At 38.9% G+C, this 25,649-nt stretch overlaps 1 protein-coding gene and 1 pseudogene across 2 annotated transcripts in view; both read right to left on the reverse strand.

The window, feature by feature from the left end:
- LOC148720411 (uncharacterized) overlaps nt 1-25,649 on the reverse strand; it is a 55,234-nt pseudogene that overhangs the window by 2,349 nt on the left and 27,236 nt on the right. Inside the window, exons 6-16 of the transcript XR_015992942.1 lie at nt 19,035-19,339; nt 11,492-11,985; nt 11,141-11,278; nt 10,706-10,748; nt 9,552-10,331; nt 9,022-9,078; nt 8,596-8,796; nt 7,608-7,779; nt 1,830-2,581; nt 954-1,091; nt 785-827 (exon numbers count right to left, since the gene is read on the reverse strand). The product of XR_015992942.1 is annotated as an uncharacterized LOC148720411 (transcript). The remainder of the gene's footprint in view (nt 1-784; nt 828-953; nt 1,092-1,829; nt 2,582-7,607; nt 7,780-8,595; nt 8,797-9,021; nt 9,079-9,551; nt 10,332-10,705; nt 10,749-11,140; nt 11,279-11,491; nt 11,986-19,034; nt 19,340-25,649) is intronic.
- Nucleotides 14,232-18,657, reverse strand: LOC148720412 (uncharacterized). Its single transcript, XM_088738373.1, has 5 exons — nt 18,520-18,657; nt 18,121-18,163; nt 16,964-17,740; nt 16,005-16,205; nt 14,232-15,188 (listed from the first exon to the last, which is right to left on the reverse strand). Exons 3-5 carry the CDS (start codon nt 17,599-17,601, stop codon nt 14,987-14,989), a joined length of 1,041 nt encoding a protein of 346 aa, XP_088594499.1. The 5' UTR covers nt 17,602-17,740; nt 18,121-18,163; nt 18,520-18,657; the 3' UTR covers nt 14,232-14,986.

A 25,649-nucleotide genomic window follows, 5' to 3' on the forward strand; every position in this document is an offset into this window, starting at 1 on the left:
TAAAGGGGAGGGGGAACGTGGGCCGGTAAAATGGGGGGGGGGGGTGGAAGGCGGTGAAGCATTTTTATGCGCAAAAAAAGAGGTGGGCGATAAAAATAAAAGTATGGACTTCAGAGGGGTGGGTCGTCTGTAAAACATGCTTTATCTGATTATGTAGGAAGCGAATTATGGACAGTAGCATAATTTTGAAGAGTTGAGTCTAAACGTTGAAGATGGTTCAGTTCCTGAGGTAATAGAAAACTCTTACTAAACAGTGCAACTCAAAATGCCAGCTATATGTAAAGCTAACATTAAAAATTAGCATGTTCTAATATCGATCAGCAACACCAGAACACTGTAGAAACTGTAGCCGCTCTATACTAACTGGTAAGCAGTCAGAGCGATAAAATATTAAATAAATAGTTTCATTAACCAGCTTTTCCAGAGAGGGATTGGTTTCCTCTCCACTGATGGAAGATCAGTCGGTTGACTGGGAAAGTAAACTGTATGCGAGGGTGGGGAGGTGTAAGTAAAAATAAAATCTTTAAATTGAATATGTTAATGTTACTGGTTGCACTTAGAGAGCCATTTCTGTAACATCACCCCATAGCGTCTTTTGCTCTCATTTGACTCCTTCCGTACTGGTCTTCCATCAGTGGAGAGGAAAGCCATCTATCCATTCAACTAATGATCATTAATATTTAATAACGCTTAAAATGCGATTTAATTTTCCAGCCCACCCCCACCCCCTCCTACTTTATAACTAGTCCCTTATAACAGTTGATTACCGTTAAATGAGACTTACGCTTCTTCTTGGTTGACCCCATAAATGTTCCACTGTCCTAGTCCTACGAATAAAAAAGCAAACGTTAAACATTCACAAGATATTCCATCATGGTTCCTCAAAATGTTTTCGTTACTTTTAAACAGATGTTTGTCGGCTCGATACGACACTTGACTTATTTCAAACGAACCTACTGCGACGTCTGGAACTTCAGGAAAATTGAAGTCAAAAAGTTTTCCTCCGAGATGATCTTCTTTCTCAAAGATACAGACGTTTGTTTCCTTTTTCTTCAAGAGAAGGGTGTAAGCTGTTAATAAACCACCAGTACCTATAAAAGACAAGAATTCGGGTTAAACTACAGCTAATGACATTAGTTAGAACTAAGTCAATTTATTCTGCCTGATATTTTGCTAAATACTTAAAGATTTTCAAAATGGTAACTTGTTCTCCACAAGTGCTTCTTTACAAAGAAATAGTCACACATGAACAAATGAATAAGTTTCTGAAGAAACTGTGCTGCTACTTCGGTGTGAGGTATTACACGATAAGTTGGCTGTATCAGCTGTTATTGCAAATTGGCCACCCTAACGAGCTGACGTTTCGAGCGTTAGTCCTTCGCCATTCTCTCTAACGAGGGCTGAAGCTCGAAAAGTTGGCTTTATAATAAACACATGGTTGGGTTTCCTTCAACGCCTCCTGGTTAAAGCCCTGATTTCGATGGATATACAAGCCCTTACGTGGGCTAGTAAAGGAGGCAACGCTTTTTCTACACAACAACATGTAACAGATGGTCTTAAAAATGTCTGCTAACTTCGTACTTATCTCAATTAAGATTTAGTTCTAGAGGTGATTCAAGTTTCGATTATCCTGATAAAAGCAACACAATTTCCACCCATAGCTGGCGAGAATAGACAAGCCTATCAGGGTAATTCTGAAGACCACCTCTCTAAGCTTTTTATCGAAACAAATGTCGCAAATTAAAGGAATTAATTTCAAGGGTTAAAAGGTTTAATCAGTGCTACATCTCTCAGGGAATTGCAACCGACCAGTAGTGCCCAATCCTCACCTGCTCCAATTATAGCTGTTCCACACTCTAAGAATTTTTCAGGAGGAGGCGTCTTAGGTCCTGCTGTTGTTGGCACAGCAGTCGTTGGTGCAGCAGTAGTTGTAATTTGTGCTGTGCTGGTTAAAGCAGTTGTTGATGGTTTTTCTGTGGTTGTTGGAACAGTAGTTGTTGGTAAAACAGAAGTCTTTGGTTTTTCTGTGGTTGTTGGCTGTGCTGTGGTTGTTGGAGCACTGGTTGTTGGTAAAGCAGGAGTCGTCGCTTTATCTGTGGTTGTTAGTTGTGCTGTGGTAGTTGGAGCAGTAGTTGTTGGTTGTGCTGCGGTTGTGAGAACGGTGGTTGTTGCCTTTTCTGTAGTTGTTGGCTGTGATGTGGTTGTTGGAGCAGTGGTTATTGGTGGAGCAGCTGTTGTTTTTTCTGTGGTTGTTGGCTGTGCTGTGGTTGGTAAAGCAGGAGTTGTTGGCTTTTTTTGTGGTTGTTGGTTTTTCTGTGGTTGTTGGTTTTTCTGTGGTTGTTGGTTGCGTTGTGGTTGTTGGAGCAGTACTTCTTGGTGGAGCAGTAGTTGTTGCTTTCTCTGTTGTTGTTGGTTGTCCTGTAGTTGTTGGTTGTTCTGTGGTTGTTAGTTGTTTTGTAGTTGTTGGTTGTTTTGTAGTTGTTGGTTGTTTTGTAGTTGTTGGTTGTTCTGTGGTTGTTGTTTGTTCTGTGGTTGATGGTTTTTCTGTGGTTGTTGATTGTGCTGTGGTTGGTGGAGTAGTATTTCATTAAAGAGAAAGAGTTTGAAAAAAAAGCAAAACAAAACAAAAGCAAAAACAAATCTAACTTATCTAACATTTTCTTAGGAGGAATCTCGTTGATTTCCGCGTACAATGGCGAGGATCTAATTATTAAGCTTTCGTTGATTAGGAGCGACAAAAAGTCGCTGATTTCCAATGGAGTTAAAATCGATTTAGCGAGGCTCCGATGTCAAACTATACCTTGAGCTTTTGATCGGGCCACTAAAACAGAGACCCGTCCTCGCATTCACAAACAACCTCCAAAGTCCTGGCCTCGATTTCCTTTATACATACAGAAAGACTCAGTTCAACAGGAAAATGAAAACTTGTCCAAGAACCTCGCATTCAGACCATTCGCCATCGTTACAGTTATTGGCTAGAGCAAAAACATCGCAGTGGTTCTAAATAAAGTTTAAATAGCTTTGCCGCGGTTAGGAGTCGGGTATTTCAAATCTGGACTTTCAGGGCCGAACATTGCGATTATAACAGCTAGAACGATTATCATAAACAGGAACAGCATAAATCTACCAAACTCGAAAAGTATATCTCTTTTTGAAAAAAATTTCCTCTTTTGTGGGGTCGAAACCCTCATCGCATATTCTTAGAGTTGTCGAGCTGTCGAATGTCTGCTTAATAGACATTTCCATGTTGTTTGAGAGCGAAAGTAAATAGTATCCGTACAGATCTAAAAATGCATGGACCCTAGTTATTAAGGTCTCAAACAATAGATTACCCTATTCAGATTGTAGTTCCCGCAAATGAGAGGTGGCTTTCACAAGTAGCTCTGATAGCCACACCCGTAAATGTTAACCATATGATAAGCAGGAAGCCATTTTTGGTCCAGATAACGCTAAAGTTTCTCTCTTGTTTTTTCCTTAATCAAAGACTGTAGCGCTGCTTTTAAAATATTTATTCGATAGATTCATAGTGATTTATAACCCTTGAAGAGCCGGCTTTCAGTTCTTAAGAAGCTGTCGTTGTAACACACACACATTTGTACCAGTCACGCACTCACCTTTGACATGTTATGTGCAGGCAGCAAGTTTCTCGGAAAAGAGTGCACATGAAAATCAGTGGCCAGGGTACTCCACAGTACTGCCTATACACCGGAATGAACCACCCGATTCTTCACCCTGTTTTCAGACGGGACTCTGTCTCTGCCTTACAAAAGTTGAATTTGGTCTGCAAACTCTTGTACGACAACCTTACTCTGGCGGCCAGAAAGGACTTAAAGTATACCACATAGCAACGAGGAACTACAACGTTCGCACATGCACGGACGAATGACCGTTGTGTTACGCAAGCCACAAGTCAGGCTGTGTTTATTGCTTCTCGCAGCCCAAGAATATTGCCAGATAACCTTTAAATCGTTACATCTGTCTGAGAGCGTTTTCTCAACGCAGCTTAACGCAGCTTAACGCAGCTTTGTGTCTACCGTAAATATTATTGCAGGTGTCCCGTCAAAAAATGTCAAATTCACAAAATTCCTCATTCTGTTTCTCGAGCTGTTAGACGCAGGAGTGCATTAAGAGTTAAGAATGTCTTCGGTTAGTTATGCATATTCACGAAGGTCATTTCAAAGCAATTATTTTTTTAATTAGCTCAATTATTCAAAATTTACCGTAATACTTGCGCAAGGTTTCGCTTCGAAGAAGTTCACGACCTACAAATCTAATCTTATCCTATGCGATGCACGCTAGTTATCTTACAATGTCCTTACGTACGTTAATCTTTCATACCTTGGTTACAAAGAACATAGTTTGTCTTTGTAAATAATCATTAAATTCTACACCTTGCACGTTTTGGAATACGACAATTTGCCACTAAAAAGCGAAACGTGACCACCATTTAAAGACAATTTCCGGTGCCATGGCTATCATTAGTTTTGGCGTTGAAAAGTTCACACTTTGACCCTAAAAACAAAGCATTCGATAATTGAACTTTTTCATTTCATTCTTTCTGTCATTTCAAGTCAGTTAATCATGATGTATTTTAGATACTTAGAATGTCTTCATGCAACGCGCATTCCAATAGTTTAAAGTGAAAAAGCCAATGCTAGATCAGTGTACTTTTTGTTAATGATACGGAATTAATGAAATCTCATGGCGAAAAAGTTGCCGGTTCGTTTTGTATGCACCCGCCTCTGCTTTCAACAAAAAGTTTGACATGAAACAGCATTCCTTCGCATCCACGTTACGTCAAATGAAAGTCATCACATTTCATTTTCCACCATCGGATTTCTTGCGGTGAAAATTTCAAGTTGAACAAACATCACGAACTGTGTCTTTTTCGTCTGTTTGACAGATTTAAATGGATCCTTCGTGTTTTAATTCACGCTTAATCTTCTGTCACCAAAATTCCTATAACTGATTGTAATGGATCCTGTTACCAAAATTCGTCAAGAGTAGCCAGTTACGAATGAAATCCATTGGAAAGCTGTTAGTACGAGCACAAGCGTACATCGAGTGCTTTTGTCATTTTTCAAAAGAGTAAACTTATCCAAATGTTGAATATTTTTCTCTCTCTATTTAGACTCTATCAGTAGATCACTTCAAGTGAAGAGTCGCATTCTAGAATTTGTCGGAAAGTAAAATGTTATTGACTTCATAATTGAAGAGCTTTGTCATCTATACTTTTGTATGCGTAAAATATGAGATGCGTATCTGGGCGATTTAGTTTGGAACTCATCGCTTTTTATCTGTGACGCTCTCCTTCGAAGTTGGGTGTCAATACTTAATTTGAGGTAGACAAAGTAAATTAACACCTAACATGAAAAATCACGCAAGGATTGTACAATTTCTTCACAATGAAAACGGAATGTATGGTTGTTTAGTAACGTAGGGTTAAAGAGTGTCTGTGCGCCATAAAGTTGGGAACAACTTTGGAGATTTCAACCAGAGAAGTTTCTTTGATTTAAAATGAAATATGCACCTCGACGTATTTCACGTTTAGTTTTTGTAAAGGTGGTTTGTTTTTAGTTAGGCTCAGAAAGAGATATGTGTGGACGGCAGGCTTCAAGTGCAGCAAAGGGGGGAAAAAACATGTTGTGAACCACTTGTCTCCCATAAACGGTGGATCGCGAAGTAGCATTACCGAATACAATGCGGAAATGTTAGACTAACTTCTTTCGTTGTTTTAGTCGGTAATTGGGAAGCATCGTGGCAATAACTGAATCATTCATCTTTGAACGAGATATTAAAATTTTTATACCTCTTTTTTCTTCTTCAAGGGTAGCTTTTCCTGGGCCAAAGATTGCAGCTAAACTTGTTATGCCGCCCATGATGACGAGTATTGCAAACAGCAATAGCAGAAATTGCCACACTCGAATATTGCATCTCACATATCTTTTGTGAAAACAATCGCAGCTTGTCGAAAAGGATCGATCTTTCGTCAAACGATGTTCATCCTCGCTGATTTCAAGTGTTGTTGAAGGTTCAAGTGACTGTGGATGCACAACAGACATTCTCAAGCAGTTTTAGCAAGAATCAATCAGACCTTGACGTTGCGTCCCAAGTTGAAGGTTAGTGAGAAATTTGATTCTATTGAGGCGACCCTTTTTAATTGCGTTTGCCTCGTATAAATGACATGGAAAAAGACAAATCACCGCTCCATTATAAACACAAACATTTCAAATAAGTTTTATTATTTCTTTATTTACAATACCTATCAATTTAGTTCACTTTTTAGCAAGTCAGGATTGTTTTACAGTAATTACTTCTTGAAGATTTAATTTTCTCGAGGAACTGTTACGTCTATCACGGTCACACACATATGCCAGCGCTGATGACGCAGGTCACACACTCACAAGCATATCGCACTCACCTGACAGAGACAACTCAGAGAGACAAAAAAGAAATTAAGATAAAAAGCACACGCCAGAAACAATCAGGAACAGAGCCAAATTTTTTCTGTTGTAAACGATGCATTCCCTTCTAGTTAGGGTGGGTATCGACCCGTATATTTAAGGTTTTGGTGTCATAAGCTACTGTGGCCACAAATCGTGAAAAAACCTGGATTCGTATGCCACTTTCCCAGTATTTGGCGATTGTGTACCCAATTTTTCTGCGGTGTAAACGTCCGTTTAATGTTTTCGACTGCTTCAATAAAGAACACCTTTTGACCGAAAGGCCCTCGGCAAGGTAGCCTCTTTCCAATGGTTATTCTTAAGCAAGTTGCTACACAGTTCGACTTTATCCATAGCTCTATCATAAGGAAAACGCTGAACAATGTTTGTTGATAAAGTTTATTATCTATAGCTAACTTCTAATAACTGATTCATAAATGATGACCATTAACTTCTTTAAAAAGAGACTCCATGTGTTGTCGTTGTCTCTAAAATATATCTTAGCTTACTATATAGTTGTGATCAAAATTACAAAAGCTCTCTTTGCGCGTAACTAGTCACAATGATATATTTATGTACACAATAAAGGTTTATACTAAACGCTTATAAGAAGAACAATATCTGAAAATATTTTATGCCAACAAATACTGCTAAACAATTGCTTGATTTACCCAGTTTTCCTCATTGTCTATGACCTGAATTAAACGAAGTTTATTCCTAATAATTTATTCTACAACCTTTAATTAGTGGAATAGTTTTCATTTTTTGTGGAAAATTTTGTTGGAAGGAGCTTAAGAGGGGAGAAAATATCTTTCCTGGGCATTCACCCCCCTCCTTTCGGAATTAAGGGTTTTCGTTCATTTACGTATTCGATATCCTCGCTGGTTCTGGCTGCCTGGGTCTCTTTGAGGGAAGACTGTCATTTCTTCGATAATTTTCCTCTATTTTCCGTTCCTCTTATCAATGAGATACATTGCGTTGCTATGGTAATTATTGTAATCTAAACGTCAGTTGAAAAATAATACTGCTGATGGTAATTTTCTCCGGTTTCAAACCGTTCCTTTTTATGATAGTGTTCATTTCTCTCTCAAAAGGTTTTAAAATGAAGGTCGTTCAAGCTTGCTGATCATGACTTTAGAGATAAACATCAAATGGCAGTTTTACATTCCAGCCCTCCACTAACGCATCATTCGCTGAACGCAAAGTGTCCTGTAACCATCCACCAAAATTATTGAATGCCCTGTCAACCAAGAATACATCTTGTCCGGTCAGCGGTCGCTTGGCCCATTGACGGATGGTTGTTAAGTCAAAGTTGGTACCAGGCTTCTGGAAAAACCTGTATTATCAAAGAAAGAAACGTTCATAAACATGACAAAGAGGTTCCCTCTCCTTCCACCCAACAAGTATTATCGGAATGGTATTTGAATTCCAGGTTTTGAAACTAAGATAGCAACCCCAAAAAGAGCGCTTTAACATTCAATAGCGTAATAGATTCTAGCCCTGCCTTGCCTTAGTATCCTATTTAATTTCTGCCATTTGTGAAAGTTTATCTCTCTGGAAATGATTCATTTGTTGATTTTGTAATAGCCTTGACGTTATTTTTCGTACGTGTACATGGTAAGATATTCAACCGCTGTCTGCACAATATAGTACGGTATCTGTATTAAATCTCCACTATGTGGCTCTTCCGATTTAATTTACAACAGTTAACGCAGGACTTTTGCCAGACTGCATTCAGCAGCTTACAACTTTTGAAGGAAATTTCAAGATGCTCCCGGATGCATAATCGTCCTCGAGGATGACAGTCAATATTTCTTCTTTAACTCAATCCAAGAAATGATAAACAAAACACTAAGTTCTCTTAATGCTTCTTAAGGAAACGTTTGGGAGGTATGTGGAAGAACTCGGCCAGTCATTAGATCGTGGAAGTGAAAGGGTATTAACGGAAAAGCATATCGATGATAGTCAGTATTTCTTCTTTAACTCGATACAAGAAATAATAAACAGAACACTCGGTTCTCTTATTGTTTTTCAAGGAAATGTTTGGGAGGTACATGGAAGAACGCAGCCAGTGGTTGTTAGATCATAAGAGTGAAAGGGTATTAATGGAAAAGCATTTGCGCTTTTATTATCGGTGGCAGATTGCACTCACCAGAAACCTTCCTGCCAATATTTATATGTAGTCTTCAGGGGTTGCGGTATGTTTTCGCGTTGAAATTTGTATTTCAGCGCTCGCGTCAGTTCTTCGTCAATTGTCTTCTTAGAAATTTGTAAGATTTGTCCCCACTTGTCACTGCATCCCCCATTGTTAGCTATGGTATGTAGCACAACTTCTCCGTTTGGCCCAATGCCCCTAAAACAAGAAGTAACACGTATTAAAAGGGATTTAATTTCAGTCGCCCCGACCATGAAACTTTCGCGAAACAACCCGTTGATCGATGGAGCTGAAATTATCATTGGAAAATTTAAAGGAAGTTTAGCTTCTTCTTCCCAAACCATACACTTAGCTGACCTGAATTTACTCTTATTTTATTCGAAGGGCCCTCGTGAAACCTCAGGGTGTACCTATTAATTTAACATATTAGTTATTGCAACCTCAGAAAAACTTTCCAGGGATTTAGAAGTTCTCAACGTGCTGTTGAAAATGTAAATAAATTGGTAACCAACTAGGACAATATGTTCCAATCAAATCCAAGCGATACATAAAACATTGTGACAAAATCAACCTGAAGTCCTACATTTTCAGGAACAACACTTATCTCTTGCCACTTATGGAACAGTTGTTATTTATCATCTTGGGGTGGGGGAGGGGGGAGACTCTGGGGGCGATCACTTGGCTCTCAGGGGGGGACTGGGGGATCAGTCGTCGCCAACAGCGTCTAAGGGGGACTGCAGAAAAGTTACTGCCAAATAACTGCCAATGAAGGGAGGGGGGGGGGTCATAGCAATATAACAGAGCCTTACAAGGGGATCCGCTTGTTTTATAGTGACACGACTAAAATCCTTCGATGCTCTCCTTCCCCACGTCTTCCCCTTTCCTTCACGTTTTGTTATAGTTGATGAACAGTCCCTAAGTCATACACACTTTCGTTCGACCTAACGATCACTTACTGGTAAGGCATGGTAATACCCAAACAGTCACTGCTGGATATAAACATGTCCAAAGGCTGCAGAGCGTTGTTCTTCTTAGCGGCGGTAGTGTCATTCCACCACGCCGTTTTGTAGACCGCTGCTCCAAAGAATGCAGGAACACTTACGATGGAGTTAAAAATCTCGTGATCTGTAATGTTCGTAATGACGTCACCTTTTATCTTCTTCAAAGCCGTAGGTCCGACAGTGATAATTGTCTTGTTGGCCTCTACAGTTAAGGTCGTCGTTCGAAGGACATACTTGCCTTCACTTTTGTCAACAGATGTTACTGATTCTTTGAGGTAGATTTTTCCACCAAGATTTTGCACTTTTTTCTGAAGTTCTGTGACAATCTCACTCATACCTTCGGTAGGCCTCCTGTCGTCCTGACTTTGATTCTCATCTACGAGAAACTCCTCATGGTGTAGGTAGGTTCTATAACTGTTTGGGTTTATTTTTTGCATATAGTCACCCTTGAATCCAAAAGTATCTGCCATGAACTTGACTCCCTCCGGAGACAGCCCGTGCATAAGAAACGTGTCTACTGTAGAGAACTGGGTATAATTTCTCTTATTATCAGAAATAAACTTTGCGATTTCTGACAGGCTTTTGTTGTTCGTCGGGGCTCGATGACTTAACGTTGGAAAGGCCTGTGACTTTAGGGAATCAAAACTGTCTGTGTACACACCACGAGCTTCAACACGAGTGGTTTTCCTGGTCCAAAGGTCATGAGTGACTCCCAATTTATTGACAAGCTCACTAAAATGAAGTGAAAATGAGAAAAAAATTGGAGCTAATCATAAGCTATAGATTTTCTAACGTAGTAATTCGAGAAAACTCTGTAAACAAATCAATACATATACAAACTCGGATCGGAGGCGAGTAATTTACAAGTTCAATTTTCTGGAGGGTGTGAGGGATGAGGATTGGCAATAGGGGAATATCGATATCCTGCAAAGGACTACTTTTTAGAAGAGTTTTTTAAGACATAAAATCATGAGATCAAGTTGGTTGAAAATAAGTTTATCATTGGTTCGTGTGCAAAAATTTCAACGAAATCGGTCAGATGAAAAGAATGTGGGAACGAAATAAACAAAATGTGAAATTTTTTTAGAATTGTTGATGACACTTACAATTCTTCATAGTTGCCGCCGTAAATGTTCCACTGTCCAAGGCCTACGAATCAAAAGTAAAGCGTTGAAAATCTACAAAATTATCCATTAGGTGGGTCCATCTGGGTGGCTAAAAATGGCTTCGTTAGGAAACGCTCATTAAACATCGCCTAGAAAAGGGAGTTGGGGATTTTTATGGGGATCACATGTCTTTGAGGGTGAACGTAAAGGGGTCAATTGTCAGTAATGAAGTATATAGGATACAGAAATTGACTGAGTGGTCATTAGAAAACTACAGAGCTTTATGGGGGCATCAGCTAAATTTGATTGCGACACAACCAAAATCCTCCGCTCACAGCCTTCCCCCCACCACCGCTCCTAGGGGATGAATCCTGAACAGTTCCTCATATTGAACTGCAACTCTTTGATGGGTCGATACGATAATTTAAAACGAACCTACTGCGACGTCTGGAACTTCAGTGAAACTGAAATCCAATAGTTTTCCTCCAAGATGATCCTCTTCCTCAAAGATACACAAGCTCGTTTCATTCTTGTTGAGAAGAAGGACATAAGCTGTTAATAAACCACCAATACCTATAAATGAAAAGAAATCAGTTTAAGAATTTCAGCCAGTAGCTGACGAGAATAGACTTGCCTATCACTGTGTGCTTTTTCACCACCAATTCTCTAAGCTTCGATACGAACAACTGCGACAATCCAAAGGAATCGATTTTTAAGAGTTAAAAGATTTGATGGGTGGTAGATCTCCCACGGAATTGCAACCGAGAAGTAGGGCCCAGTCCTCACCTGCGCCAACTATAGCTGTTCCGCACTCTAAGATTTTTTTATGATGGGGCGTGATCGGTGCTGCTGTTATTGGCCCAGCAGTTGATGCTTTAGCAGTAGCTGTTGGTATTGCTGTGGTAAGTGTAGTGGTAGCGTTTACTGCAGCAGTAGTTGTAATTTGTGCTATGGTAGTTAAATCAGTTGTTGATGGTTTTTCTGTGGTTGTTGGTATTTCTGTGGATGTTGAATGAGCTGTGGTTGGCAGAGCAGTGGTTGTTGGTTTTTCTGTGGATGTTGACTGTACTGTGGCTATTGGAGCAGTAGTTGTTGGTTTTTCTGTGGTTGTTGGGTTTTCTGTGGTTGTTGGGTTTTCTGTGGTAGTTGAAGCAGTAGTTGTTGCGTTTTCTGTGGTTGTTGGTTCTGCTGTGGTAGTTGGGGCAGTAGTTGGTGCTTTTTCTGTGGTTCTTGGTTGATCTGCGGTTGGTAGAGCAGCGGTTGTTGATTCTGCTGTGGTTGTTAGAGCAGTGGTCGCAAAACACAAACAAACAAAGACAAACAAACAAACAAACGAAGCAAAACGGAAAAACACGACAGAGGAGATACTTTTTAGTATTATCATATTAAAAGTGTGAAAGGGCACAGTTTTTATCAAATGTTTGCAAGAGCTCTTTTCTCTTTGCACGCCCGCACTTGTACTTAATTTTCGCGTTTATTTCTCTCGATCATTTTCTCATACATTGTTGTTATGCGTACACAAAAATTTCCGTTTATTGTCAAATCAAATTATCAGAAAAAGCAGAGCATAAGTCTTCTTTCAACACTCATAATACAATCATTAATATCACAAAATTAACAGACGTAGACATTATCATTTTTGACCTGTTGCCCATCCTCAATGACCTGTCGAGGGTCACTTATATTGAAAAAAAAAGTTCTACTAATCAGAGTTGCTAAGCTACCGCAAAGTTCTAACCGTACAAGTTCTTCACAAAGAAAACGCAATGTATGTTTGACTTAGTAACGTAGGGTTAAAGAGTGTCTGTGTGCCATAAACTTTGGAACAACTTTGGCGATTACAACCAGAGAAGTTTCCTTGATTTATAATTAAATATACACGTCGACGTATTTTACGTCTTTAAACTTTCTTCATATACATCCTAAATTTTTCGTCCAGTGAATTTAGGACTAGATAGTTCACGAGGTCCACGTAAGTTATCGGTGGAAAATCGCTAACATTTGACGATCATTCCTTATTTGCGATCTCAAACGGATCAATGTTGTCTATACAAGCTTTTTTTTTGCAATATTTCTCTTTATCGAGCGGATCGAGCGTTGAAAAGTAAGTTTTTTTCGCCGACATGGTCAGAATCGCTTGTTAACATTGGAAGACCTGACCTTCAAGATGGCGGCCAACATGGTTGCTACGAGATACGTGACGTCAGCGGGTAACCTCTATACACCTCGGCGTATTTCACCTTTAGTTTTTGTAAAGGTGGTTTGTTTTTAGTAAGGCTCAGAAAGAGATATGTGCCGACGGCAGGCTTCAATTGCGGCAAACGAGGGGGGAAAAAACATGTTGTGAACCACTTGTCTCCCATAAACAGTGGATCACGAAGTAGCATTACCGAATACAATGCGGAAATGTTAGACTAACTGCTTTCGTTGTTTTATTCGGTAATTGGGAAGCATCGTGGCAATAACTGAATCACTCATCTTTGAACGAGATATCAAAATTGATATACCTCTTTTTTCTTCTTCAAGGGTAGCTTTTCCAGGGCCAAAGATTGCAGCTAAACTTGTTATGCCGCCCATGATGACGAGTATTGCCAACAGCAATAGCAGAAATTGCCACACTCGAATATTGCATCTCACATATCTTTTGTGAAAACAATCGCAGCTTGTCGAAAAGGATCGATCTTTCGTCAAACGATGTTCATCCTCGCTGATTTCAAGTGTTGTTGAAGGTTCAAGTGACTGTGGATGCACAACAGACATTGTCAAGCAGTTTTAGCAAGAATCAATTAGACCTTGAAGTTGCGTCCCAAGTTGAAGGTTAGTGAGAAATTTGATTCTATTGAGGCGACCCTTTTTAATTGCGTTTGCCTCGTATAAATGACATGGAAAAAGACAAATCACCGCTCCATTGGAAACACAAACATTTCAAATAAGTTTTATTATTTCTTTATTTACAATACCTATCAATTTAGTTCACTTTTCAGCAAGTCAGGATTGTTTCACAGTAATTACTTCTTGAAGATTTAATTTTCTCGAGGAACTGTTACGTCTATCACGGTCACACACATATGCCAGCGTTGATGACGCAGGTCACACACTCACAAGCATATCGCACTCACCTCAGAAAGACAACTCAGAGAGACAAAAGAGAAATTAAGATAAAAAGCACACGCCAGAAACAATCAGGAACAGAGCCAAATTTTTTCTGTTGTAAACGATGCATTCCCTTCTAGTTAGGGTGGGTATCGACCCGTATATTTAAGGTTTTGGTGTCATAAGCTACTGTGGCCACAAATCGTGAAAAAACCTGGATTCGTATGCCACTTTCCCAGTGTTTGGCGATTGTGTACCCAATTTTTCTGCGGTGTAAACGTCCGTTGAATGTTTTCGACTGCTTCAATAAAGAACACCTTTTGACCAAAAGGCCCTCGGGAAGGTATCCTCTTTCCGATGGTTATTCCTAAGCAAGTTGCTACACAGGTCGACTTTATCCATAGCTCTATCATAAGGAAAACGATGAACAATGTTTGTTGATAAAGTTTATTATCTATTGCTAACTTCTAATAACTGATTCATAAATGATGACCATTAACTTTTTTACAAAGAGACTCCATGTGTTGTCGTTGTCTCTAAAATATATCTTAACAGCTTACTATATAGTTGTGATCAAAATTACAAAGGCTCTTTTTGCGCGTAACTAGTCACAATGATATATTTATGTACACAATAAAGGTGTATACTAAACGCTTATAAGAAGAACAATATCTGAAAATATTTTTTTATGCCAACAAATACTGCTAAACAATTCCTTGATTTACCCAGTTTTCCTCATTGTCTATGACCTGAATTATACGACGTTTATTCCTAATAATTTATTCTACAACCTTTAACTAGTGGAATAGTTTTAATTTTTTGTGGAAAATTTTGTTGGAAGGAGCTTAAGAGGGGAGAAAATATCTTTCCCCAGCATTCACCCCCCTCCTTTCGGAATTAAGGGTTTTCGTTCATTTACGTATTTGATATCCTCGCTGGTTCTGGCTGCCTGGGTCTCTTTGAGGGAAGACTGTCATTTCTTCGATAATTTTCCTCTATTTTCCGTTCCTCTTATCAATCAAATACATTGCGTTGCTATGGTAATTATTGTAATCTAAACGTCAGTTGAAAAATAATACTGCTGATGGTAATTTTCTCCGGTTTCAAACCGTTCCTTTTTATGATAGTGTTCATTTCTCTCTCAAAAGGTTTTAAAATGAAGGTCGTTCAAGCTTGCTGATCATGACTTTAGAGATAAACATCAAATGGCAGTTTTACATTCCAGCCCTCCACTAACGCATCATTCGCTGAACGCAAAGTGTCCTGTAACCATCCACCAAAATGATTGAATGCCCTGTCAACCAAGAATACATCTTGTCCGGTCAGCGGTCGCTTGGCCCATTGACGGATGGTTGTTAAGTCAAAGTTGGTACCAGGCTTCTGGAAAAACCTGTATTATCAAAGAAAGAAATGTTCATAAACATGACAAAGAGGTTCCCTCTCCTTCCACCCAACAAGTGTTATCGGAATGGTATTTGAATTCCAGGTTTTGAAACTAAGACAGCAACCCCAAAAAGAGCGCTTTAACATTCAATAGCGTAATAGATTCTAGCCCTGCCTTGCCTTAGTATCCTATTTAATTTCTGCCATTTGTGAAAGTTTATCTCTCTGGAAATGATTCATTTGTTGATTTTGTAATAGCCTTGACGTTATTTTTCGTACGTGTACATGGTAAGATACTCAGCCGCTGTCTGCACAATATAGTACGGTATCTGTATTAAATCTCCACTATGTGGCTCTTTCGATTTAATTTACAACACTTAACGCAGGACTTTTGCCAGACTGCATTCAGCAGCTTACAACTTTTGAAGGAAATTTCAAGATGCTCCCGGATGCATAATCGTCCTCGAGGATGACAGTCAATATTTCTTCTTTAACTCAATCCAAGAAATGATAAACAAAACACTAAGTTCTCTTAATGCTTCTTAAGGAAACGTTTGGGAGGTATGTGGAAGAACTCGGCCAGTCATTAGATCGTGAAAGTGAAAGGGTATTAACGGAAAAGCATATCGATGATAGTCAATATTTCTTCTTTAACTCGATACAAGAAATAATAAACAGAACACTCGGTTCTCTTATTGTTTTTCAAGGAAATGTTTGGGAGGTACATGGAAGAACGCAGCCAGTGGTTGTTAGATCATAAGAGTGAAAGGGTATTAATGGAAAAGCATTTGCGCTTTTATTATCGGTGGCAGATTGCACTCACCAGAAACCTTCCTGCCAATATTTATATGTAGTCTTCAGGGGCTGCGGTATGTTTTCGCGTTGAAATTTGTATTTCAGCGCTCGCGTCAGTTCTTCGTCAATTGTCTTCTTAGAAATTTGTAAGATTTGTCCCCACTTGTCACTGCATCCCCCATTGTTAGCTATAGTATGTAGCACCACTTCTCCGTTTGGCCCAATACCCCTAAAACAAGAAGTAACACGTATTAAAAGGGATTTAATTTCAGTCGCCCCGATCATGAAACTTTCGCGAAACAACCCGTTGATCGATGGAGCTGAAATTATCATCGGAAAATTTAAAAGAAGTTTAGCTTCTTCTTCCCAAACCATACACTTAGCTGACCTGAATTTACTGTTATTTTATTCGAAGGGCCCTCGTGAAACCTCAGGGTGTACCTATTAATTTAACATATTAGTTATTGCAACCTCAGAAAAACTTTCCAGGGATTTAGAAGTTCTCAGCGTGCTGTTGAAAATGTAAATAAATTGGTAACCAACTGGGACAATATGTTCCAATCAAATCCAAGCGATACATAAAACATTATGACAAAATCAACCTGAAGTCCTACATTTTCAGGAATAACACTTATTTCTTGCCACTTATGGAACAGTTATTATTTATTATCTTGGGGTGGGGGAGGGAGGAGACTCTGGGGGCGATCACTTGGCTCTCAGGGGGGGACTGGGGGATCAGTCGTCGCCAACAGCGTCTGAGGGGGACTGCAGAAAAGTTACTGCCAATTAACTGCCAATGAAGGGAGGGGGGGGGGTCATAGGAATATAACAGAGCCTTACGAGGGGATCCGCTTGTTTTATAGTGACACGACTTAAAACCTTCGATGCTCTCCTTCCCCACGTCTTCCCCTTTCCTTCACGTTTTGTTATAGTTGATGAACAGTCCCTAAGTCATACACACTTTCGTTCGACCTAACGATCACTTACTGGTAAGGCATAGTAATACCCAAACAGTCACTGCTGGATATAAACATGTCTAAAGGCTGCAGAGCGTTGTTCTTCTTAGCGGCGGTAGTGTCATTCCACCACGCCGTTTTGTAGACCGCTGCTCCAAAGAATGCAGGAACACTTACGATGGAGTCAAAAATCTCGTGATCTGTGATGTTCGTAATGACGTCACCTTTTATCTTCTTCAAAGCCGTAGGTCCGACAGTGATAATTGTCTTTTTGGCGTTTACAGTTAAGGTCGTCGTTCGAAGGACATACTTGCCTTCACTTTTGTCAACAGATGTTACTGATTCTTTGAAGTAGATTTTTCCACCAAGATTTTGCACTTTTTTCTGAAGTTCTGTGACAATCTCACTCATACCTTTGGTGGGCCTCGAGTCGTCATGACTTTGAGTCTCATCTGCGAGAAACTCCTCATGGTGTAGGTAGGTTCTATAACTGTTTGGCTTTATTTTTAGCATATAGTCACCCTTGAATCCAAAAATATCTGCCATGAACTTGGCTCCCTCCGGAGACAGCTCATAGGAAAGAAACGTCTCCGCTGTGGAGAACTGGGTATACTTTCTCTTGTTATTAGAAATGAACTGTGCGATTTCAGACAGGCTTTTGTTGGTCATAGGGGCTTGATAACTTAAAGTTGGAAAGGCCTGTGATTTGAGGGAATCAAAACTGTCTTTGTACACACCACGAGCTTCAACACGAGTGGTTTTCCTGATCCAAGGATAATTAGTGACTCCCAAATGATTGACAAGCTCACTATATGAAGTAAAAGTAGGGAAAAATTGGATCTAATCATGTTAACGGTTTAGATACAGTCAATCGAACACATATGAAATAGATTTTCCAGCGTAATAATTTAAAAATAAATTGTAATAAAGGTAACACATACAAACTCAAGTCGGGAACGAGCGATTTACAAACTTTTTCGATTTTCTGGAGGGGATGAGGGTGTGGTGTGCAAAGGACTATTTTGTAGACGACTCTCGTCAACCATAAAATTATGAGATCAAGCTGGCTGAAAATTTGTCATGTTTCGTTTGGATATATATTTCTAACTAAATCGGTTAGATAGTGAAGAATGTGCGCAAAAAATTAACAAAATGTGAAAGCTTTTTAGAATAGTCGATGGCACTTACGATTCATCATAGTTGCCGCCGTAAATGTTCCATTGTCCAAGGCCTACGAATCAAAAGTAAAGCGTTGCTAATTTATCAAAGTGGGATTCATTCAGGGTGGGGTCTATCCGGGTGGGGTCCATTAAGGTGGCTCAAAAGGGTTTCGTTAGTAACCAGTCATTATCAATCTCCTAGGGAAAGGGGGTGTGGGATTTTTTGAGGATCTCGTGGCTTCCAGTAGGGACGTGGGGGAATCAGTCGATCACCAAATTAACGGGAAGTCATAAGAAAATTGCAGAACCTCATGGAAGGATCAGGTAACGTAGCCAAAAACCTCCCCCAACCCCTCAGGGTATAAATAATGAACACAGAACGACCACTCCCTAAGTATTAAACAATATACGACAAATTGAAACGAACCTACTGCGACGTCTGGAACTTTAACAAAACTGAAATTCAAAATCCTTCCTCCAGGATGATCCTCTCTCTCAAAGATACAGATGTTTGTTTCTTTTTTCTTTGAAAGAAGGGTGTAAGCTGTTAACAAACCACCCGTTCCTATAGATAAAGAGAAACCAATTAAGTTTTACTTCCAGAGGCGATGAAAGTATATAACTTTTACTTTTCCTTTTCCAACCAGTAGCTGACGAGAATAGATACACTTATCAACGGGTGCTTTTGCAACACCATTTCTCTAATTTTTTAATACAAGCAGCTTTGCAATCCGAAGGAATTAATTTTTAAGGGTTCAACAATTTAATCAGTGCTTCATCTCCCGGGAAATTGCAATGGACCCGTAATGCCCAGTTCTCACCTGCTCCAATTATAGCTGTTTAAGATATTTCTACAAGGAGGCGTGATCGATGCTGCTTTGGTCAGGTTGGCCCAGCAATTGATGCTACAGCAGTACTTGTATTGCTTTTTCTGTGGTTGATGTCAATGCTGTGGTTGTTGTTGGAGAAGTAGTCGTTGGTTTTTCTGTGGTGTTTGGTTTTTCTGTGGTGTTTGGTTTTTCTGTGGTGTTTGGTTTATCTGTGGTGTTTGGTTTATCTGTGGTGTTTGGTTTTTCTGTGGTGTTTGGTTTTTCTGTGGTGTTTGGTTTTTCTGTGGTGTTTGGTTTTTCTGTGGTGTTTGGTTTATCTGTGGTGTTTGGTTTTTCTGTGGTGTTTGGTTTTTCTGTGGTCGTTGGCTGTGCTGTGGTAGTTGGAGCAGTAGTCGTTGGTTTTTCTGTGGTTTTTGGCTCTGCTGTGGTTGTTGGAGCAGTGGTCGCAAAACAAAAACAAACGAACAAAGACAAACAAACAAACTAAAACGAAACCGAAAAACATTATAGAATAGATATGTTTTAGCATACTATTAAAAGCGTGGAAGGGCGCAACTGATATGAAATCTTCACAAGAGTTCTTTTTTCTTTCCACGCCTATTCTCGCGCTTATTTCACTCGATCATTTTCTCATACATTGTTGTTGCGCGTACACACAGGAATTTCCGTATAATGTCAAATCAAATTATCAGAAAAAGCACAGCATAAATCTTCTGTCAACATTCACCATACCATCGTTAATATAACACAATTAACAGACGTAGACGTCCACATTTTTTGACCTGATGCCCATTCTTAATGACCTGTCGAGGCCTCATGGAAAAAAAAGTTCCACTAACAGAGTTGCTAAACTACCACAAACTTCTAACCGTATAATCTCTTTATAAAGAGAACAGAATGTATGTTAATTTGAGGTAGTAGCGTAGAGCTGTTTGTCTGTACGCCATAAAGTTAGGAACCACTTTGGAGATTTCAACCAGAGAAGTTCCTTTGATTAAAAAACTAAATATACACCTTGACGTAGTTTCACGGTTAGTTTATATAAAAGCGAATAAAGGCTGATAGTTTTTAAAGAAACTGTTTGGCGCTGCGTCGGTGGGGGTAACGAAATAATTTGAATATATCAACAAAGTTGAAATGGTAAATTGGCCACCGACGCTCCGACGCTCCGACGCTCCGACGCTCCGACGAAGGGCTAACGCTCGAAACGTCAGCTTTTATAACCGTAACGGTGGCCAATTTACCATTTCAACTTTGTTGATATATTCAAATTATTACATAAAAGCGGTTTGTTTTCAGTAAGGCTCAGAAAGAGATGTGCGTCGATGCCGGGCTTCAAGGCTTCAAGTGTCGCAAAGGGAGGGTTGGGGGGAGGGGGGAAAGGAAGATGTTTTGAACCATTTGTCTCCCATAAACAGTGGATCACGAGGTAGCATAACCGACTCACAGTGTGGAAATGTTAGGCTAACTGCTTTCGTTCTTTTAGTCGGTAATTGGGAAGCATCGGGGCAATAACTGAATCACTCATCTTTAAACGAGATATTAAAATTTATATACCTCTTTTTCTTTCCTCAAGAGTAGATTTTCCAGGGCCAAAGATTGCAGCTAAACCTGTTTTGCCGCCCATGATGACGAGTATTGCGAACAGCAATAGCAGAAATTGACACACTCGAATATTGCATCTCACATATCTTTTGTGAAAACAATCGCAGCTTGTGGAAAAGGATCGATCATTCGTCAAACGATGTTCATCCTCGCTGATTTCAAGTGTTGTTGAAGGTTCAAGTGACTGTGGATGCACAACAGACATTCTCAAGCAGTTTTAGCAAGAATCAATCAGACCTTGACGTTTCGTCCCAAGTTGAAGGTTAGTGAGAAATTCGATCCTATTGAGGCGACCCTTTTTAATTGCGTTTGCCTCGTGTAAATGACATGGAAAAAGACAGATCCTCAAGCCATTATAAACAAAAACACTTCAATTATGTTTTACTATTCTTTATTTACCATACCTAACAATTTAGTTTACTCTTTAGCAAGTCATGATTGTTTTACAGTAATTACTTTCTGCAGATTTAATTTTCTCGAAGAACTGTCACGTCTATCACGGTCACACACACGCCAGTGCTGATGACGCAGGTCACGCACTCACGAGCATATCGCGCTCACCTTACAGACACAACTTACGAAGACAAAAAAGAAATTAAGATAAAAATCATACGCCAGAAACAATCGGGAACAGACCCAATTTTTTTCTGGTGTAGACGATGCTTTCCCTGCTAGTTAGTGTGGGTATCGACCTGTGTTTTTTCAAGGTTTTGGTGTCATGAGCGTATGTGGCTCCAAATCGTGAAAAAAACATGGATTCGTATGCCACTTTCCTAGTTTGTGACGATTGTGTACCCAATTTTAATTTGCTGCAGTGTAAACGTCCGTTTAATGTTTTTCAACTGCTTCAAAAATAAGGAACACCTTTTGACTGAAAAGCCCTCGGCAAGGTAACCTCTTTCCCGAAGGTTTTTCCTACACAAGTTGCTGCACAGTTCTCATCGACTTTATCGAGTTAAAAAGACAAGTTTTAATCTATAGCTATTTCATAAGGAAAACGCAAAAGAACATTTATTGACAAAGTTTGTTTTGTATAACACACTTCTAGCAACTCATTCGTAAATGATGACGATTAACTTTTTACAAAAAACTATATCCTACTCAACTGTATATAGATCAAGTTACAAAAACGCTCTTTTTGCGAAAAGAGTCACGATGATACATTTATGTACAAAATAAAGGTGCACACTAAACCTCCTTTGGGAAGAAAAATATCTAAAATTGTTTTATGCCAACAAATACTGCTAAACAATCTCTTGATTTACTCAGTTTTCCTCATCGTCTATGATCTGAATTATACTGAGTTTACTCCTAATGATTTATTCTATAACTTTACTCAGTGGTTTAGTTTTAATTTTTTTGGGAATATTGTGTTGTAAGGAGCTTAAGAGAGGAGAAATTATTTTTTCTCGGCATGCACCCCCTGCTATCAGAACTAAGGGTTTCTTTCATTTACAGTACGTATTTGATATCCTCGCTGGTTCTTGCTTCCTAGGTTTCCTAGAGAGACGAATGTAGTTTTTTCGTTAATTTTCTTCCATTTTTTGTTGCTCTTATCAGTCAGATATATTTCGTTGCTTCGGTAATTATCATAATCTACTAGTCAGTTGAAAACAAAATACTGACAATGATGACAATTTTTTCGTTTTTCAAACCATTCCTTTTCATAATATTTTTCAAGTGTTCATGTATCTCTCAAAAGATTTTGAAATGAAGGTCCTTCAAGCTTGCTGATTATGACTTTAGTTATAAACATCAAATGGCAGTTTTAGATTCCAGCCCTCCAGTAAAGCATCATTCGCTGAACGCAAAGTGTCCTGTAACCATTCACCAAAATTATTGAAAGCCCTGTCAAGTAGGAATACATCTTGTCCGATCAGCGGTCGCTTGGCCCAATGTCGGATGGTCCTTAAGAAAGAAAGTCTGATAAACGTTAGGATAACCCTTCTTATGTAGAGTATTTCCCAGTTTGCATGGAACGCAATGTATTTATTTCTATGATATACAGTGGATTATAGTCTTACACATGGGAAAATGAAAAGGACTATGGTCTGTGAACCAAGGTTTGTGTACTATTAGCCTAAAATGTGATATAAGTATTCGCTCTCGTGTTTGTGGTATTCTCATTTATAGAAAATGAAAACACCACTTGAGTGTAAAATAAAGGGGGGGGGGGACTCAAATTTATAATGATATAGGGATCCCTTCGGATATGGCTACCGAGTTCTTAGTATTCTGCAAGTCATCTATTTCAATATTTCTCTGTAATTTTTCACTGGTAGGATTTCCCCTTGTATGCGTGTGTTTACCTTTACTTTTTACGTTAGGTGACTTTCGTGTAAATAGACGACAATGAGAAAAGTGGGTAAACAAAAACAGGATGTTACTAAAACTGGTAACGAGGAACGGCGAACGGGGAACGGGTGTACAGCGGTAACCCGCCTACGAATTCAAAATGGCGGAGTAAAGGGAACTAAAAGGGTCTCGCAACAAGGTTTGAGCACGTGCTCTTCGAACGCGATCGTCGGAGCAAAAGCATAGACGGTAAGTGTAGGTTTTATTGAAGGATTTTACTTTGAAATGTGGAGTGCCTCATAAATGTAGTTTTTTTCTGGCACACACTGCAGATTGCATAGAAATCAAATCCTCGGAGAGGTGAGTATCTTACAATTCCTGCACAACATTTGAACAATCAACTCAGAACTACAAGCTCGCGGCATTTATTCTTATATTCATAGAGTAATTGTACTGCAAGTTTTGTCGCTTAAAATGATTTCAGTATGAAATTGAAAACAATGTCTAAGAAGGAAAATGCTATTTATTTTAGTAAAAGGCAATTTTAACCTGGCCTGGTAGACCTTCATATTCATATTTTTTCATATTTTAGCATGTCTTCAAAGCTTGTTTGAGGGCCTTTCGAAGATTAAATGTAAAATGAAATGTTAGATAACATGTTAAATTAAATGTTATTGAAAGTTCTGTCAATGTTTGATTTCTCTATTGTTTACATGGAAGTTTATGGGTCGATACAAAGATATGTTCCTGATGTTATTTTGCGGTAAGGTAAGCAGATATCTGCATGTAGTAATTTTAATAACTAGGCTGGTTATTACGTTCCCAAGCTCATTTCTGTTAATCTAAGATATTACCTCCTTGCTACTTATCTGCAAAAAAATGCTGTTGGGCAATGCAAACAACCAAACTCTGCCAAAAGATGCAGATTTCAGGAAGGAAAAACAAAGAGAGACGTCAGAACAAATGGTGGCAGCCATTGCAGAAACGTTGACTTCGAATTCTCGCCTCGGAATACTAGGCTTCGTGGCTTCGCCCGGGCAATAGTTAAATAAAAGCAAGTCGTCTAATTTCGCTGCAAGGGGCGACCTAGCGATAAAAACAGTGTTTTTAAACATCTGTTCGCCGTTCCCCGTTACCAGTTTTAGTAACATCCACAAAACATAAGTAAAAAAAAACGTTTCAATAAGGTCGGTGTCATTAGTCAGCCGTCCAGTCTAGTTTACGTGGGTCTTCGGTTTTTGGTGTTCGGTCTTCGGTTTGTAGACACCTTGATCAAAGGAGAACTTTCCCCCAACATGGCGACCCTGACGCGAACAAAACTGAGCTTGAACGCTTCAGAGACCGCCTTCAAAACGAGAGCAAACACACAAACTAACGGATAAGAATACTTTATTAACTATTAGTTATCCTCCAAAACGTTTCTATTATTTCTCTAACGAACGACATAGTTTTACATCTCTTTTATAAATGCATGGAAGTCACACTAATAGTCCTTCATGCAAACACTGGACACAGTATTCGAGAAAAAATAATATTACTATAATTATTGACATTAAAAAACAAGGCTAATATAGTTGACATCTAGAAGAATTAAGCAGTTATAAATATTTACAATGCTTATTTGAAGCTATCTGTATCTCTAACATAACTATATGATAGCGCGCACTCTGATTGGCTAATATTTTATGGAAAAGAAATAGATGGTTCGTAGAGATGATTTAGGCTGACGTCATTGTCGGTGAACTTTAGCCACAAGCTTTCAAAACTTTCAATATTGTTTACCGTTCCATCCCTATTGAAAGAGACCTTTTCAGGAGCCCATAATGAAAAGAAAATATGCTTAATTATACTCTTTTTTGGAAAACAGTGAACGTGTAGCTCTGGTAGTTTTGGAGTTGCCGATACTCCATTCTCAAACGCGATGTAAATCATGAGAAAACAAAACCAAATGTAAGAAATTTGTAAGTTTTTCGCCTCGTTTTCGAACGGTTGATATTATTTTTAAGTGTTGACGTATCTTAAAAGTATTTTTCAAAAAAAGATTTTTAATTTAGAAATCCGTACAATTTCAGAATATTCTAAATTTTCAACGAAAACCGACACAATTTTCTGTCCGTAAATTACATTAAAAAAAAAAAAAAACGATTCGAGCATGCTAATTCTACTAGGCAGTCTCGTACATACAAGAAATTCGTTCGTTTTTCGCTTCTAGGCAGAAAAATTTCAATTTTTATAAAGTTTTAGTCTCGAAATATTTCTTGGTCGTTTTTGCCTTGTCATTTATTCATAGTTTGCCTTGAGCAATTCTTATGCTTTTCTCGTTGTCTTCAAACTTTCGGCGTGCATCCATAACTCGCAGGAACCAATTCTTTAATTATTTGAATAACAAAGTATGTTTTGGGAAAACATTGGATATTTTTAAGCAAACCTTTTGACGTAATATTCTCTGATTATGGTACTTAATTAATTCACCTTTTCCTTTTTTACTTACTTGGTGTCGTAATGTCTTGAATTTAACGGTCCTGGAGAAAAACTAGCGCAATTTTAACAGTTACAACTTTAGACACACAAACCATTAACACTTTCCCATCTAGGAATCAAAACTATAATTTTCCTCTCATACCATCAATATCAACAAGAAAGTGCTTCAATTCCGCACGCACTTTTACGGATCATTATATCTGAATCGGAAGCTCAGAATTCCAACCCTCTTGAACGGCTTCCAAAGTAGATCGTATTGTGTATTCCAGGTATCCACCAAAATCGTAATATGCTCTGTTTACCAAGAACACATCATGTCCGGTCAGCGGTCTTCTCGCCCATTGCC

Source organism: Stylophora pistillata, chromosome 11, assembly GCF_964205215.1.
Source record: "Stylophora pistillata chromosome 11, jaStyPist1.2, whole genome shotgun sequence".
NCBI lineage: Eukaryota > Metazoa > Cnidaria > Anthozoa > Scleractinia > Pocilloporidae > Stylophora > Stylophora pistillata.